Source organism: Rattus norvegicus, chromosome 8, assembly GCF_036323735.1.
Source record: "Rattus norvegicus strain BN/NHsdMcwi chromosome 8, GRCr8, whole genome shotgun sequence".
In the NCBI taxonomy this organism is placed as follows: Eukaryota; Metazoa; Chordata; class Mammalia; order Rodentia; family Muridae; genus Rattus; species Rattus norvegicus.
Genome location: NC_086026.1, coordinates 67911778 through 67928718, shown reverse-complemented (window position 1 = coordinate 67928718; position 16941 = coordinate 67911778). Strand labels below are relative to the sequence as shown.

Below are 16941 nucleotides of genomic sequence, written 5' to 3'. Positions count from 1 at the left end.
ACCTCTTCCCAGCGAAGCTGACTTTGGACACAGTCATGGATTTCCTCAAGTTCTTTGTTCCTGAGAAGAAAGACACAGAGAAGGGTTGGGAGATAAGGGAAATAGAAAGGACAGCAAAAATAAATAAATAAATAAATAAATAAATAATGTAGCCACAAATGTTTTCAGACATTACAACCAAAAGGGTCATGAATTTGAAAAAACAAAGACAAGGGGTGGGGTAAGCAATTATATTAGGGTAGAGGGAAAGGAAGCAGAAGGGAAGGATCATTGGGCCACCTCTAAAGACTACAGTACTACTACTGTAGGGTGCTGGACTCACTCTGAAGGACGCTTATGGTGGCCTGGGCTCGAATCCATGTTATGGAAGGGTTTTGCCTCAAGTCATTCCGTTTGGGGTCGTTGCTTGCCCTGCACTCGTAAGTCCCAGAGTCCTCCAAGGTGAGCCGGGTTATTCTCAGCACACTCACGCCGTTTGACCCGTAGGCGGTGTTTACGGTGACACGGCGCTTCCGAGCACCGTCCCACAGCTGTCTGAAAGACTCTGCCCGGTTGACTTCTGCGTACCACCACTGGATCTCTGGCGTGGGACTCCCGACCACATCACAGTACAGCTCAAAGGCGTCCCCTGTGAGCTTAGTTTCTGACATGGGCGACTTGACAAACCCAGCTAGAGGGAGGGGGAGCAGGAATGCAGTGACAGGCCAATCAGAAAAAAAAAAAAAGAATCAACAGGTGTTAATAATTTAAAGGAAAGAAAAGAAAAGAAAAAAGCAAATGAGTTGCAGAGAACAAAAAAGGATTCATTTTTAAACTATAAAGAGACAGTAATAGCAATTCATACAAGCTTTTAGAAGAAGAACCACCCTGGGAAGCTTATGAAGCAAAGGCAGGCCAATTACAAGCTGGGGCAGCCCAGATGCTGGCCAGGCAGAAGCAAGCCCACTGGAAAGCATTTTAGCAATGGGCCCAGCTGGAAGGAATGAGAAAGCCTTAAGTCGTGGGAAGAACATCCTTCCACAGAGCACAAAACCATTACCTTTCCAAACTCAGGCAAATGATGGAAGATAACAGGAAGTGGTAATGGGTTTTTATGCCAAGTCAGGATCATTTTTGAATGGGAAACATTTCATTAGAGATGCAGTACCCTTCCTAAACCTCAACAAGAAGTGCATTAACTAATCTAGTACCTTATTATTCAGAGGCCCAATTTCAGCTGAAGGGCGGCAAATTTCTCACATGTAGGATACTATCCTTAGTTTAGACTTTTCCATCTCCTAATCTTCCCTAGGCCCATAGTAAACAAACAGCCCAGCTGTCTATGCATCTATATGAATTCTATCTGAATACAGATCCTCAGGACCAGAAAAAAGGCACAATCTGTACTTCACATCAAAGTGAGAACTATTATACTCAGTTCAGGAGCTGAACCAACAGTAACAGCAACCCAATCAAATGCTAGTGAAAAGATAGGGACAATACTCTTCATGATGCTATAAATTCTACTAGTAAAATCTCCTGAAAAGCCAGTTTTTGAAATAATTGTGGCTCTTGAAAGAGTCTTCCTAAAAAGGGCAACTGCCTGTCTACTTGCAGTCAATTCAAAGAGGATGAGAAATGTATACTGATGAACTAAACTGCGGGGTGAAGGTTATGCTTCAACTTGCACTTAGGCACTGCTCAGAACTAAAGCTGATGCCTACTTCTACTACCTGCCCTTAACTTGCTTTCTATAAGACAAGTTAGGTTAGTAATAGCAGAAAGAGTTTAAAAAAAATATTGTCTAGACTTATTTTAAAAGCTGGAGTAGGGGCTGGGGATTTAGCTCAGTGGTAGAGCGCTTACCTAGGAAGCGCAAGGCCCTGGGTTCGGTCCCCAGCTCCGAAAAAAAGAACCAAAAAAAAAAAAAAAAAAAAAAAGCTGGAGTAAAGCCTATAGTGGGAAAGATACCACAGGCAAGTATCCACTCATTCATTCCCCAGGGTTTTTTTCCCCCAAATTCCTACCATTAGGCAATGCCCTAAAGTATAATAAGTGCTTACAGTGAACAGATTACCGGGTCAGAATCTGCCAATATTAGATTTAAGAACACTCCAGAGAGCAGGTGAACAAAATGCTAGTTTTTCTATTGTCTAGAAGCCAAGGATGTAATTAGCTAACTGGAATGGAGGTTGCTACATAGAAATGTTCCTGTTTATAACCAAAGCAGGATCTGCCTTTGGAGATGTATCCCACTCTGTAGATCTAAAAATACTAAGGAGGTACTGCCTATCATATTCAAGTACAGGTCAAGACTCTAAATTCATACTGGCCTTTCAACTAGCTTCAGAGTGAATAATACAGAAATACAGTAATCAACAGGCTTAGTCTAAATGTACTTTGAATATGTCATTTGAAACTTCCCCTTTGGATCTGAGACTTTGTATAAGTTCTTTCTTACAAGATCTAGTACCTTGTAAGAAACTAATACAAGTGCAACCAGCCAAACAAATGTCAATCTCGGACACAAAAGTTGTTTAATAAATACAGAAAAGAACTACCAAGGTCCTGTATAGAATTGAGTTTGCTGCTGGGTAAAATGCTGATCTAAAGGGCTGTGTCTCAGTTGTGCTCATAAACTGCTACCAACTGCCAGAAAGTTAACACCTACAAAGAGGAGAGGTTAAGGAAGCTGGTTTTAACTATCAGTCTAATTGCCAGGGAAAACTAGTTATCAGTAAATTCTTGAAAACACTATGAAGATTATTTTAATCACATTCCTGATCAGTAAATTACATTTCCCTCTGACACTGTCCATAAAGGTGAAGCTCTTCTATCCCTCAGGTGCTGTATTTATGTACTTGACAGTGTCCTAGAAACCTATTAGTAGACTTGTGTCATGTTCTACTTTCTTCTGAATAGCAGTTATTAGACTAAAGCTTACCAATCTGTTGACTATGTCAATATAAAAAGGATGTTCCAAACCAACAGAACCCATGAAATTCCAGTGCAACCCCAAATCCAAGTATTACACAACTCAAAGATTTGGAGAAAAGGATCTAAACATAATTCCTACTGCCTAAAACAAAACAAATTACTCAGCCTGGAGGAAAAAAAATGCTTATCTAATAGGCCAAAAGGTTTAGGTCAGGCATGGTAGCGCACACCTTTGATCTCAGCGCTCAGATGCAGGTGGTTCTCTGTGAGTTTTGAGGCCAGCCTGGTCCACAAAGCTAGTTCTGGGATAGCCAGGGCTACACAGAAAAACACATCTCAGAAATGAAAGCAAAACAAACAAAATCGAGACCAAGTCGAAATTACTATTCGAATTGATAAATTATAAGAATCAAATGTAAACTTTTTAAAACATGAAACTGAAGGGCCTAAAAAGATGGCTCGGTGGACCTGAGCACTCATTCTTGTAGAGGATCTAAGTTTGGTTCTCGGAACCAAATGGGTGTGGTTCCAGAGAATCCAGAGAGTCAGAGTCCCTCTTCTGGCCTCTTTAAGAACTGCACATTTCAGAGCTTCCAGGGACTAAGCCACTACCTAAAGACTATACATGGACTGACCCTGGACTCTGACCCCATAGGTAGCAATGAATATCCTAGTAAGAGCACCAGTGGAAGGGGAAGCCCTGGGTCCTGCTAAGACTGAACCCCCAGTGAACATGATTGTTGGGGGGAGGGCAGTAATGGGGGGAGGATGGGGAGGGGAACGCCCATAGAAAAGGGAAGAAGAGGGGTTAGGGGGATGTTGGCCAGGAAACCGGGAAAGGGAATAACAATCGAAATGTAAATAAGAAATACCCAAGTTAATAAATATTAAAAAACAAAAAACTGCACATTCACATTGTGCTAACATGCAGGCAAAACCATCTATACACATAAAATAAATCTTTAAAAAAAGGACTGAAACTATCTTTTTTTAAAAAACTATTTATGCCTTGTATGTATATGAGTGTTCTGCTGCATGTACACCTGCATGCCAGAAGAGGACATCAGATTCCTTTATAGATAGTAGTCAAGAGCCACTATATAGGTGCAGGGAATTGAACTCAGGACCTCTGGAAAAATAGCCAGTACCTCTTAACAGTGGTCTCTTAACACTGCCCACAACTGCAATCAACGTGTCTTACAAGGCTAGAAAAGTTACTACAGTCACTTAAAAGTAAATTAAAAATACACTTTTTATCATTTAGTGCTCTTAATCACTGAGCCATCTCCAGCCCACTAAAACTATCTTAAAACAAACAAGGGATATCAAGACATTAGGCACTGTGTGTTAGTATCTTATTAATTCTCTGAAAATTTCATACGATGCATTTTAATCACATTTACCTGAATCTCACTATACCTCCTAAATCTCCTAGACCCAGCTCTACCTCTCTTTTAACAACCCGCCGAGGCCACTTTAAGTTTTCTATGAATGTGGGGCCATCCACTGGAGTGTGATCCAGCTAACTAGGAGCCACATCCTTAAAACAAACAAACAAACAAACAAACAAACAAACAAAGTTCTCTCTCCTCCAGTAGCCATTAACTCTCAATAAATAACTCCTAAGTTAGGAATGGAAGCTCTTGAACTCCTCCTCCCTTCTCTAAGGCACCATTTTCTAAATATGTGTTATATATTGCAGGCACTTTATATACATTATTCCCAATATTGCTTTATAAGAAAGGTAGCGTTACAAACCCTATAGTACAAAAACTGTTAAGTGTTGAAAGCTAGGGATAAAGCTAAGTGTTAAGAGTGCTTGTCCTTAAAGTCCTTGGTCCTGCCAAGACTGAACCCCCAGTGAATGAGATTGTTGGGGGGAGGGCAATAATGGGGGGAGGGTGGGGAGGGGAACACCCATAGAGAAGGGGATGGGGACGGGGAGGGATTAGGGGGATGTTGGCCTGGAAGCCCGGAAGGGGAATAACAATCGAAATGTAAATAAGAAATACTCAAGTTAATAAAGATGGAAAAAAAAAAAAAAAAAAGAGTGCTTGCCCTTGCTTGGTTTTTGAATCCCTAGCACTGGAGAGTTATGGGAGGATATTTTGCCCATTATCATGAAAGTCTAGCCTAGAACTAAAAAGTACCCAAAGCCAAAGAATCGTCTCTTAACACTCCCCACAGCTGCAATCAATGTGTCTTACAAGGCTACAAAAGTAAAAACAAATTACCATAGACATTTAAAAATAAAGATATACTTTTTATTTTAAACTAGTAAATTAATTGGTAGCACAAAACACTAGCCTAGGTAGGCATCCTCCACTAAAACGATTTAACCAAGATAACTTAAGTGGCTAAGACTGAATATACCTGGGACTAAGGTGTCTTCAATTCTTATTTGGGGCTCTTTCTCACAAACTGTACTGTCTCTACAGAAATTATGAGATCCTTGATAGCTGAACATTCATTTTTAAAGCATGTTAAATAGATCTATTTCCCCTCCAAACTGGGAAAGAACTTCTCTATACAGCAGTGTGAAATAAATCACAATTAGCAAGGAAGGTTATTAGCAATCATCCGGCCTCATTATCTATCCAAAATTAGCTCCAATTCAGAAGAAGGAGCTCAAAACCTGACTCACTGCCCTGCCTTTCTCACCAAGGGCTTTCAAACAAACTGTGCCCTCAACATGAACGCACACAACTGCCTGAAGTTAAGAGAGCACCAGAAGCACTTATTTGATGGCACAATGATACAAGCTGGTTTTGTTTGGGTTTTTTGTTTTGTTTTGTTTTGTTTTGGGGGGGGGTGATGACAATGGAAGCAACAAAACCCAGAAAAGTGTAATAAAAAATTTCATAGCTGAGGTTGGGGGATGGGAAGCAGAGATGACAGCTGGGGCTAGCAGCAGGGAAAAAGAGGGGAGCTCTCTGGCAGGAGAAACTGGATGTGTAGATATGAAGAGTGCAAAGAGAAAGGGAACACAGAAGAGCAAGTTGTAAACTATTTCCACATATGCCCTAAGGAAAAGAATTTTGACCAACAAACTCCCACAGTACAGGTAACATTAACCTCAGTCCCTCAGCTGACTACTGCCAAGGTCAAACCTCCAAAAATTGTCTAAACTTGCCACTTTCTTTAAAGGAGGAGGGGGGGAGGGAGGGAGGAAGGGAAGGAAGGTGGGAGGGAGGAAAGGGAAAGAGAAAGGGAAATGGAAAGAGGAAGGGGAAGGGGAAGGGAAAGGGGAAGAGGAAAGGGAAGGGAAGGGAAGGGAAGGAAAGCTGTTCCCTTCAAGCCCCTCTACAACTGATTTCTGTGGCTGGCTCACGTTGTTCTCTCTTTCATATTTCAAAATAAAGAGATGATAGCAAAGATGTAGTAAGAAATTGTCTGTTCTCTTTCTCTCATACATATGCACAAATTCAAACCAACTACTTCAAAAATAAGATTAAGCACAAGACCTATTGCTCAAGGTGGTTACAGGGAAAGAGTATTTTAAGAGACATTTTACTGCTGTAAAAATGTCACAGACTTGAGCCTACACAGCTTGCTTCTGTTAATTAAGCAGACCATGTATTACTATTGCTTAACACCAAACTCAAAAGTCCACAGGCAGTCATTCCATGTATACCAACCAAGAGTAAGCCGGCTTAAGGATACAGTAGTAGCAGTAGAAATAGGACAGCCTCACTCTGCAACAGAAGATGCTGGTGTGGTGCTGGTGCTGAACTACTGGACTATCCTGATCACTAACACTAGGTGGAGATTGGTGGCAATCACAAAGCATTCTCCAAAGATAAGCCTGACCCTTTCAATAAAACAAACATGTCAAAAGTGTGGGTATTAAGATCATTATAAATCAAATTCCACCCTTGATTCTGAAATTATACCATCCAAAATGGTATAAGGATTTGTTAGCCTAAATTAACTCGCTTTTCTGCTTTGGAAAAATATTGAAATCTACTTGATGTAAAAAAGTAAAAATGAAAAAAAAAGTCTGCATAGCTTAGAAATTAAATTTAATAAACAATAAAATCCGATTGCCTGGGTATACGTGAGGTTCTGTTACTAACTGTATGACCTTAGGGAAGTGGCCTAACATCTCTGAGCTTCATCGGCTTAATCTGTGAAAAGGAGCTAATAATAGCAATTTCCTTGGAGGGTTATTGTGAGGATTACATAAAACAACACAGCTTAAAACAGCACATGGCACATACTAAGCACTCAATAATGTTGCCTAGTATCGTATTTCTCCAAAGAAATAAATATTAAACAGACCACATAAAGCAACCTATGGCATTGCTTTACAGCAGCCTGAGAAACAGAACTTCACACACAAATAAATTTAACTTATTCTTGTTTAAAAAATAACAAAAAGTCAACTGTAACTTTTCTAATAAAATAAGGACCACTGTGGTAACGTACGGTAACAACAGATATACCTATGTTGACACAATTAATTGGCAGTTGCTGAAGAGTTGTGAGCCACTGAAGTAAGAAAGATTATGAACAATGGGGGAAGTCCAATAATAGAGTAGTACAACATTCTAGACCAGCCCAGACAACAAATAAAACCTGCCTCAAAAACACAGAAAGCAACCAATAAACAAAAAGGCAGTATTCTTACAAAGAAAAAAACAGAATTATTTTTAAAAAAACAGCCCTCTCTTCACCCATTCATCCATCCATCCACCTCAGTATAAGTGTGTGCATGCATGTGTGAACACTTCTCCATATGTGCTGGTGGCCTTGTCCCATGTAAAGGTCAGAGGACAAGTTACATTAGTCAGTTCTGTCCTTCTATGATGTAGGTCCTATCAACCTGGAAGCAAGTACCTTTACCTACTGAGGTAAACCATCTCACTAACTCAGAATAAGGTCTATTAATTACTAGTTAGCTTAACAATAGTGATTCAAGAAAACACTAGATATTGGTTAGGCTAAACTGTAAATTCACAAAAACTTTGAGATCTCCACAACTTAAATTCTCTGCACTTACAACAGTTTCTTCAAATAGAAATGATGCTATGAAGATCATATAACATGTGTGGAACAGTTCTATAAAACTGTAAAGGACAATCCACATGTTAAATAACTCCAGGAGAGACAAAAAAAAAAAAAAAAGACTGGAGAGAAGTATCTTCAACAAGCATTCTGATTTCAGTTTTGCTGTCAATTCCTACTGACTAGGCAAGCATAATCTTCTGAGCTGTATGGGCTTAAGGTTGATCAACCAGGCCTGATACAGGCCTTTTATTCATCATGAGAAGACAAGCAGATCTGTAAGTCTGAGGGCAGCCTGGTCTACATGAATTCCAGACCAACTAGGATACATGAGAAGACTCTTGATGCAAAAAAACAAAAGTCACTGGCAAAGAAAAAGTCCTAAGTACGACTAAAAGACCACAGGATTCTCTCATCCCAGAAAAAATACAAGTACCAAATTTCTGTAGTGTTACAGATCCAAGGTTTGACACCCTGACCCTACACTGTGCTACTGTACTGTTAGATAAATAGATACCTAAGGGTCTCTCTATGAGAGTCTTCCATTTCTTCAATCACAAATTTCTCATCTGAAAAATGGGAACAATAATTCCTATCTTATCCATGATTGTAATGTGAAGTTCACATGAACCACGTATATAGAATACCTGTAACCTACGAAGCTACAAATGCAGTATTATAAAATGCATATTATGCAAGAGCTCTACTTTATAACTTATAGCCCAAATCACCCCTAGGTGTTCTGTGGAGATACTTTAAAAGCTGGAAGAATGCAGTCTTGACTCAAGAGACTCACTCGTTGCAGGATGGAGTGGGGGGGGAGGGGTTGGGGAAGGGACTTACTTAGATCATCTATCTGATTATGTTGTGGAGGATCCTCACTATGTATCCCTGGCTTGCTATATCTACCAGGCTGGACTCAAACTCAATCAAGAGGCCCACCTGTCTACTGAGTTCTGGGATAAAGGAATGCACCAACATGCCCAGCTCTGAATGTTTTTAACCTTTATTAATGTTTGAGAGTGTGAACATCATAACATGTGTGGAAGTCAGAGACCAACTTCCAGTAGTAAGTTTTCTCCTTCAGTGGTAGAGTACTAAGGATCAAACTTGGGTTGTTAGGCTTGCTGGACCATCCCAGTGGCTTATTTCATTTTTCCATTTTCCATAAGAACATTGAAAGCCACCAGCACAAAGAATGACAATGTTTCAAAAAGAAACTAACCAACTTTAAATAAAGTAAGATTGTAAGTAAAAATAAAAACAATTTATAATCAATTCTAGCTTTTTAAAAAAATGTTCTTGAGGGCTGGAGAGATAGCTCATTGGTTAAGAGTATAAACTGGGGGTTGGGGATTTAGCTCAGTGGTAGAGCGCTTGCCTAGCAAGCGCAAGGCCCTGGGTTTGGTCCCCAGCTCCGAAAAAAACAAAAAGGAAAAAAAAAAAAAGAGTAGACTGATCTTCCAAAAGACTCAGTTTCAATTTTCCCATGTGGACACTTACAATCATCTATAACTCCAGTTCCAAGCAATTCAATGCCTTCTTTTGATCAAGGACACAAGGCACATACGTAATGCACAGACAACCATAAAGGCAAAAACACTAACATACATGTCTTAAAATATAGAACTTTACACCAAATCTAAGGAATAGACTGAATTAGCTTTGGTTTCATTTTTTTGTTTGTTTGTTTGTTTTTGTTTTGGGGGGTTTCTTTCCTGAGACAGGGACTCTATGTAACTCTGGCTGTACTGGAGCTCCCTATGTAGACCAGGCTGGCCTTGAATTCACAAAAATCCACCTGCTCTGCCTCCCAAGTACAGGGATTAAAGTTATGCTTTACACCTAGCTGAACTGGAAAGTTTTAATAACAAAGAAAAGAATCAGAAGGCTAGAATGAGTTCTTACATTTTTCTTACAACTCCAGTTCCAAGGGCTACCTCAATATCCAATAGCCTTGGTGTGGACTCTTAAAAGACTGAATGCTCTCCTTACTAAGGTATCAAAACCAGCAAAGACATTTAGTCTAGGTTACTAAGAAACATTTCTTCTTTTTTTTTTTTTTTTTGGTTCTTTTTTTCGGAGCTGGGGACCTTGCGCTTCCTAGGCAAGTGCTCTACCACTGAGCTAAATCCCCAACCCCGAAACATTTCTTCTTTAACCCAGAGAGCAAACAAAATCAGAACAAAGGAAGACCAAATATAAATTGGGTCTTACCTGACTTTGATCTTGGCCTTTTTGGTTCTTTTTTTTTTTTTTTTTTTTTTTTTTTTTTTGGAGTTGGGGACCGAACCCAGGGCCTTGCGCTTCCTAGGCAAGCGCTCTAACCACTGAGCTAAATCCCCAACCCTGATCTTGGCCTTTTAAAACTAGAAATATGCCCAGGTGAGAAAATGCAGCAGCCACATTAGTTGTCAAGCTAGTTTTCCTTGGAAACTTTAAGCAACCCACTTTCTTGGAAGGTTTAATTTTGTATAATGTAGCCCGGGATGGCTGTGACCTCACCATCCTACTTCCTCAGACTTGCTAAGTGGTAGGATTACAGGTGTGGTATACAGGTGTGATACACGTGGCAGAAAACCGATTCACTTTTTAATTACACAAATTAAAGCTTCTGGTACACTTGGGTCCAACAAAACTTGTTTTGTGATCTGTTTGTAAGCCAAGAATGCTTCTGACTCTTCTAGGATCTATGTACATCCCTGTAAAATTCACTTTTAGCAAAGAATTCTGCTAAGTCAGTTTAACAACAACAACAACAACAACAACAACAACAACAACAAAATCCATCTATCTTCAGTACCTGTCAACTCTCAGTGTATGATCAGGTATCCTCTACCAGGCCTCAAGTAAGGTCTGGTCACTCTGGCCTGTCTTCCATGAGAATTCTGTTACAAGGTGGTAGGGGTGGCATGCCTTTAACCCCAGCCCTGGGAGGCAGAAGCAGGAAGATCTCTTTGAGTTCCAGGTCTACAGAGCTAGTTCCAGGAGAGCCCAGCTACAGAGTGAAACCCTATCGAGAGAGTGTGAGAGAGAGAGAGAGAGAGAGAGAGAGAGAGAGAGAGAGAGAGAGAGAGAGAGAGACAGAGAGAGACAGAGAGAGACAGAGAGACAGACAGAGACAGGAGGGGGAGGAAAGAAAGAAAGAAAGAAAAGGGAAGAAGAAAAAGAAAGGAAAAAAGAGAGAAAAAACATAACCAGTTAGGTTGGTTTAACCAGGATCATTCACTGACCCTCACCTTAATTTCACCTTACCTTAATTTAAAGTGGTAATTTACCTACTTGCCTGTGTTGTATTCAATGTGGAACCTAAACTCTGTTTAAAGTGCCACTGAAGTGTGGTCCCTATACTTCCTGTCTGAACAAATCTTTTTTATCATACTTTAACAAATATCACCAGATAATTTTTACAAGTTAAATAAACCATTTTCAGAAACCATGAGTAATTAAAAACAAAAGCTAATTTCCATTACTTTTTCTGTGAAGCATAACTGTTTACAGTGTTGCTTCTGATAACAAGCTCACTGTCTCTGACAACTACTTACAATAGGGATTAAATGTTAAAGATTCTGATGACTGAGGTGGGATAACTGCTATGAGGCCAAGGTGAGTTACAGAACTCAGAAATAAAAAAAAACTCAACCAACACCACGATTCATCTCATTCTTCTTCCATCACGACACATCCATGAGCCTAAGACAAGTTGTTCAAGCTGATCATCGAAAAAGAGTCTGGAAAATATTTTAGTTCAAAGGGGTAGCAAATGCCCTTCTCTGTGTTTTTGTTATTATTGTTTTTGTTTTGTTTTGTTTTCTGGGGTTTTTGTTTGTCTGGTTTTTTTGAGACAGGGTTTCTCTGTGTAAAGTCCTAGCTGTCCAGAACTTGATTTTAGAGATATCCACCTGCCTCTGCCTCCAGAGTGCTAAGATTAAAGGCATGCTCCACCTCCACTGTGCTTGCTGTTTTTTTTCTTTTTTAAACATTCACCAGTCAAAGCCATTGCACAGTGGGAAATTTATTATTCACATTTCAGAATGTTAGTGATATTAGTTATCTTTCCAGCTACTGAATTATTTCTAAAGAGAGTTTTGTTATTATTTATCAAATGTAAAATGTTCCTTAGATGATAAAACTTGAGAGCAGTGATTCTTGGACATTTCCATGCATCAAAATTATTTGGAACGCTTACTAAAACAGACTGCTGAGAGCGTGTCCAGATTCTGATGCTGGTATATCTATCAGATCCAGGGACCATACTTTGACAACTACTGTTTAAGATACTCTGAAACTGCTACACACCCAAGTTGTTCAGACAGAAGGAAAGTAAAAGAAAGCCACACAGTTAATTGTAAAACCATTCTTTCAGCAGGTGAATGTATGTTCCAAGACGAAAAGTAACAAAAACAATCCAAAGTCATGACTTTTACTTTGTAGTTTCGATTTTATGTTTGGTTTTGATACAGGATCTAAGGCACCTCAGATGGTCCTCAAATTTACATAGCAACACTGGCCTTGAACTCCTGATCTTCCTCCTTCAGACTCCTGAATGCTAGGATTCAGGAACCAAGGCTACAGAGTGAAACTCTTTCTCAAGAGAGAGAGAGAGAAGGGGCTGGGGATTTAGCTCAGTGGTAGAGCGCTTACCTAGGAATCGCAAGGCCCTGGGTTCGGTCCCCAGCTCCGAAAAAAAAAAGAACCAAAAAAAAAAAAAAAAAGAGAGAGAGAGAGAGAGAGAGAGAGAGAGAGAGAGGTTTGTCTTGTCTTTTCAACCTATTAATCTATAAGCTGGAAATATACCTTCAATCCAATTTGCTTATGGAACTATTTCCCAAGTGCTGTGCATAGTTAACAGTTAACTTAAAGTCTGAGATACAGCATCTTCACAGATTCAGGGAAAAGACATCACAAAAACTAGCACCTGTTTAAAGCCATGAAAAGGAGAGGTATGGTGGCCCGCTCTTCAATCCCTACACTGAGGAGGCAGATGGATCTCTGTGAATCTGAGGCCAGTCTGGTCTACATGAGTTCCAAGACAACCAGAGCTACATAGTGAGACCCTGTCTTGGAAGGAAAAAATGAGTCCTGAAAAAAACTCAGACTAGAAGGAACATATCTCAATATAATAAAGGCTCTACAGGACAAGAATATAGACAAAGTTTCATTAAATGGGAAAAAGTCAAAGTATTTCCACTAAAAGCAGGAACAAAGCATGAATGTCTGCTTTTTCCACTCTTACTCAATATAGTACTTGGAAGTCTAAGCTAGAGTAGTGAAACAAGAAAATCAAGCAATAGGGATATAGACATAAAAGGAAAAAAAATCAGAGTATCTCTATTTGCAGATGGTGTGATACTATACATATGAGATTCTAAAGATTGGAAACTCTTAAAGGTAGTAATTAACACTTTACACAATATAGCAGGACATAAAACTAATATACAAAAATCAGTAGCCTTCTTACATGCCAATGACAAACTGAAAAAGAAATCGGGAAAACAATCCCATTCACAACAGTCTTCAAAACAACAGTGACAACTGTGAAATAAATTGAACCAAAAATATAAAAAACTCTCATAAGAAGAACTTGAAAATACTGAAGAAAAACTGAGGAAGATACTAAAAGATAATGATCTCTCATGCTCACAGATTAAAAGATTAATCTCATGAAAATGGCTATTTTACTAAAAGCAATCTACACATTTAATCTACACTATTTAATGTAATCCTAATCAATATCCAGTGGCAATTTTTACCAAAACGGGAAAAAAAAAACCCTCAATCTTAAAATTCATAAGAAAATTCAGGAGATCCAGATAGGCAAAACAATCCTTAAAAAGAACAATGCTCGGGCAGAGATGGCTCAGCGGTTAAGAGCACCCAACTACTCTTCCAGAGGTCCTGAGTTCAATTCCCAGCAACCACATGGTGGCTCACAACCATCTACCGTAAAGAGATCCGATGCCCTCTTCTGGTGTATCTGAAGACAGCTACAGTGTACTTATATATAATAAATGAATAAATCTTTAAAAAAAAAAAAAAGAACAATGCTGTTAGGATATCACTATGACTGATTTCCAGTTTTACTACAGGGATATACCATGTACTAGCATAAACACATGGATCAGTGGAATAATGAACCTAGATATAAGGCCACACAGCTATAGCCACCTGATTTTTGGCAAAAACACTAGGAAAACTGTGTATGTACATGTAGATGAATGAAATTAAATCCTTAACTCTCTCACACAAAGTAAACTCCAAAGAGATCAAGGACCTCAACATTAAGACCAGAAACTCCAACACTGCTAGAGGAAAAAAGAGATAGTGTACTTCAAGATACAGGCACAGGTAAGGACCCTAGGAACAGGACTTAAATTGCTCAGGAAGCAAGGCCAATAATCAGCAACTAGGATACAATGAAATTAAAATGTTTTGTACCACATAGGCAACTGCCAATCAAGTGAAGAGAGAACCTACAGAAGGAGAGATAAATCTTTGCCAGCCATTTACCAAACAGAAGATTAGTATATAAAATATACAAAATCTAACATAAAAAAAAAAATTGGGTCATGGTACTGAACAGAGTTCTCAAAAGAAACAAAAATGGCTAATAACCATTTTAAAGTATTTCTTATCACAGACTATGCAGTGCCCTTGGTTACCTAAGAGTCTGATAGTAAGACCCTACTGCTGACAATCCTTGAGTCAGAGAACTTGAAGAAATCAAGCTGTATGCACCTGGAAGCTTCATCCCTACTGACTAGCTTTCATAGTGCTAGAAGGTGTTGTACTTTGCAAGCTCATTAAATATATAAAATTATATATTGTATGTAGTATACAATTTTAGTACGTACTTTTAAAGGAATTTAGACACAAATACCTTGCATGAGCAGACACGGGTATCAAATGTAGAATCTCAGGGCAGGTGTGAGAGACTGCCCTACAAGATAGTGACCAGAGGGGACCCAGAAGCCTCCAAAACAACCCAGGCTATTATTATACTGTTCTTGGCTGTCTACCATAACTAGTAGGGTAAAATTCTATTGCTAAAGACACAGCATACTTTGGTTACAGGACATAGCAAAATTTAGCTAGAACTCACCTGAAAATTTGCTTCCTGCTGACTAGCATTCATAGTGCCAGAAGGTGTTATGTAGGCAGCTGGGAGAGAAAAGCCATCAATGGTGAACCTTGCATGCTACAATACCAACATTCCAGGCAAGATACACCCAACTGGTTGAAGAGTGGCATGAATCAACTGATTGCTGATTCAATCTGAAACCTGTTCCACAAGAGGGAATTCATGCCTGATACTATAAACCTGGTCAAAGTCTGTCTCATGGCTGGGAATATCATAGGCCCTGGGCAAAGGGACCTACAACTATTGTTTTACTAAACGGACATATTGCCAACCTGCCTTTTAAATATTTATGTTTATACCCACATGTCAGTGCCACTCTCTAAACTGGCCAGAGAAGTCTCTCTCTGCAGTGGACGGCAGCAATTAATGCTGAGATTCACAACTCGCTCAGTCCTAAATGGGACAACTTTATCATGACCCCCAAATTCTCAGAGAACATTACAGAAGAGGCAATGGAAAGACTGAGTTGGATGACAGGGAGGAATGGTGAAAAATGCTGTCTTCTGAACATCATATAGCCACTGCACTCAGGATCTCCCTGCAGTTATGGTTGGTTACATGCACAAAAATCAAGCCAACAATCATTCAACATTCCAGCAGACAATACTAACTAGACTCAGAGGATTGTTTAAAGGGAGGGAGGAACAAAGAGATGGGAGGAAAACATGGGCAATGCAGGAGAGTAGAAGAGGGGAGTTAAAGGTATATATGATTGAGATACATTGTACACATTTTAGAAATTGAGAAAGAATTTAAAAACAGTCTTAAAAAACCATAGTTTTTTATATACATACTACTCATCAAAATACAATTCAAATGATAATGGTCATTACTGTGTATACAATAGAAATAAGATTTTAAACTTTAAAATGTAATAAATTCTGAGTGGAGTCTTCCTTGTCAGTGGTCAGAAAAGGAAAGATTATATTGAGAAGAGCACTGTTTTCACAAAAGGCAGGAATGTCTAGTTCTAAACAAAGGTGGAAAGAGTCATCATTTGCCAAGTGCTATTATGGCCCAGATATCTGTTAGTTGCTGATAATTCTCAGAAAAGTAGAAATGAGTATCATCCTGTAGACTATGAGGAGTAGCCTTCTTTGCTATGAACAGATTCTGATGTAAATGGTGGCAACACAAAGTATGTCAGAAATGAAGAACAATGTCAGAAAAATCTTGAATCTCCTTCAATTATCTAAATGGAAAAAAATGAGTCTCAACTAAGAGTGGCTATAGTAGTGTCAAGAAGGTAAACATGAGAAATAAGACAAAGCGAAATTAACTTGATGACTACCAAGTAGAACGCCATAAATGGAGTAAAGAAAGGGAAGCTGAGGTTTGTGTGGAAAGACAAGTTATCCTGCTGAGCTGTCCACAAGTAGTAAGGACCGAAGGTGCAAGAGGAGCTGAGAACATGCACTAGGGGACCAGGGGAATGTCAGCTCTAGTGGCAGTTGAAGCCGTGGCCAGAGGTGACATTTAGGAAGGATACAAAAGGAATAGAAAATGGATCTTTTTACATAACCATTCTTTCCAAAACAAATATTGACCACTAGATACAAGGTACTTTTCACTAGGATAAAATACATCAAACTAGTAATTACCTTTCTAGGCAGCACTTTTAATAACATTTTTTCTTCTTCTTTTCATGTATCTGATGTCATGACTTTAGATAAAGGCATATTATCCACACTGGAAACAATACTAAACTTTACTTGAGTAGAATACATGACGAGATTATTAACTTTTATAAAAAAAAAATCCTTATCTTCCTAGAAAAAATTTCCTCTCTGGAAATGCTTTTTTTTTTTTCTTTCTTTAAAGACAGGATCTCACTATATAGACCAGGCTGGCCTTCAAGTCACAGAGATCCTACTGCC

At 39.1% G+C, this 16941-nt stretch overlaps 1 protein-coding gene across 8 annotated transcripts in view; it reads right to left on the bottom strand.

The window, feature by feature from the left end:
* Nptn (neuroplastin) overlaps nt 1-16941 on the bottom strand; it is a 66554-nt gene that overhangs the window by 30513 nt on the left and 19100 nt on the right. For 5 of the 8 annotated variants that reach the window (XR_005487909.2, NM_001413347.1, NM_019380.3 and 2 more), the window contains exon 2: nt 323-670. The exons of the other annotated variants lie outside the window; for them this stretch is intronic. Coding sequence is in view for 4 of the 5 variants with exons in the window: in NM_001413347.1 (NP_001400276.1) it covers nt 323-670 (348 nt within the window). In the remaining variant the exon portion in view is untranslated. The remainder of the gene's footprint in view (nt 1-322; nt 671-16941) is intronic. 8 annotated transcript variants of the gene reach the window in all.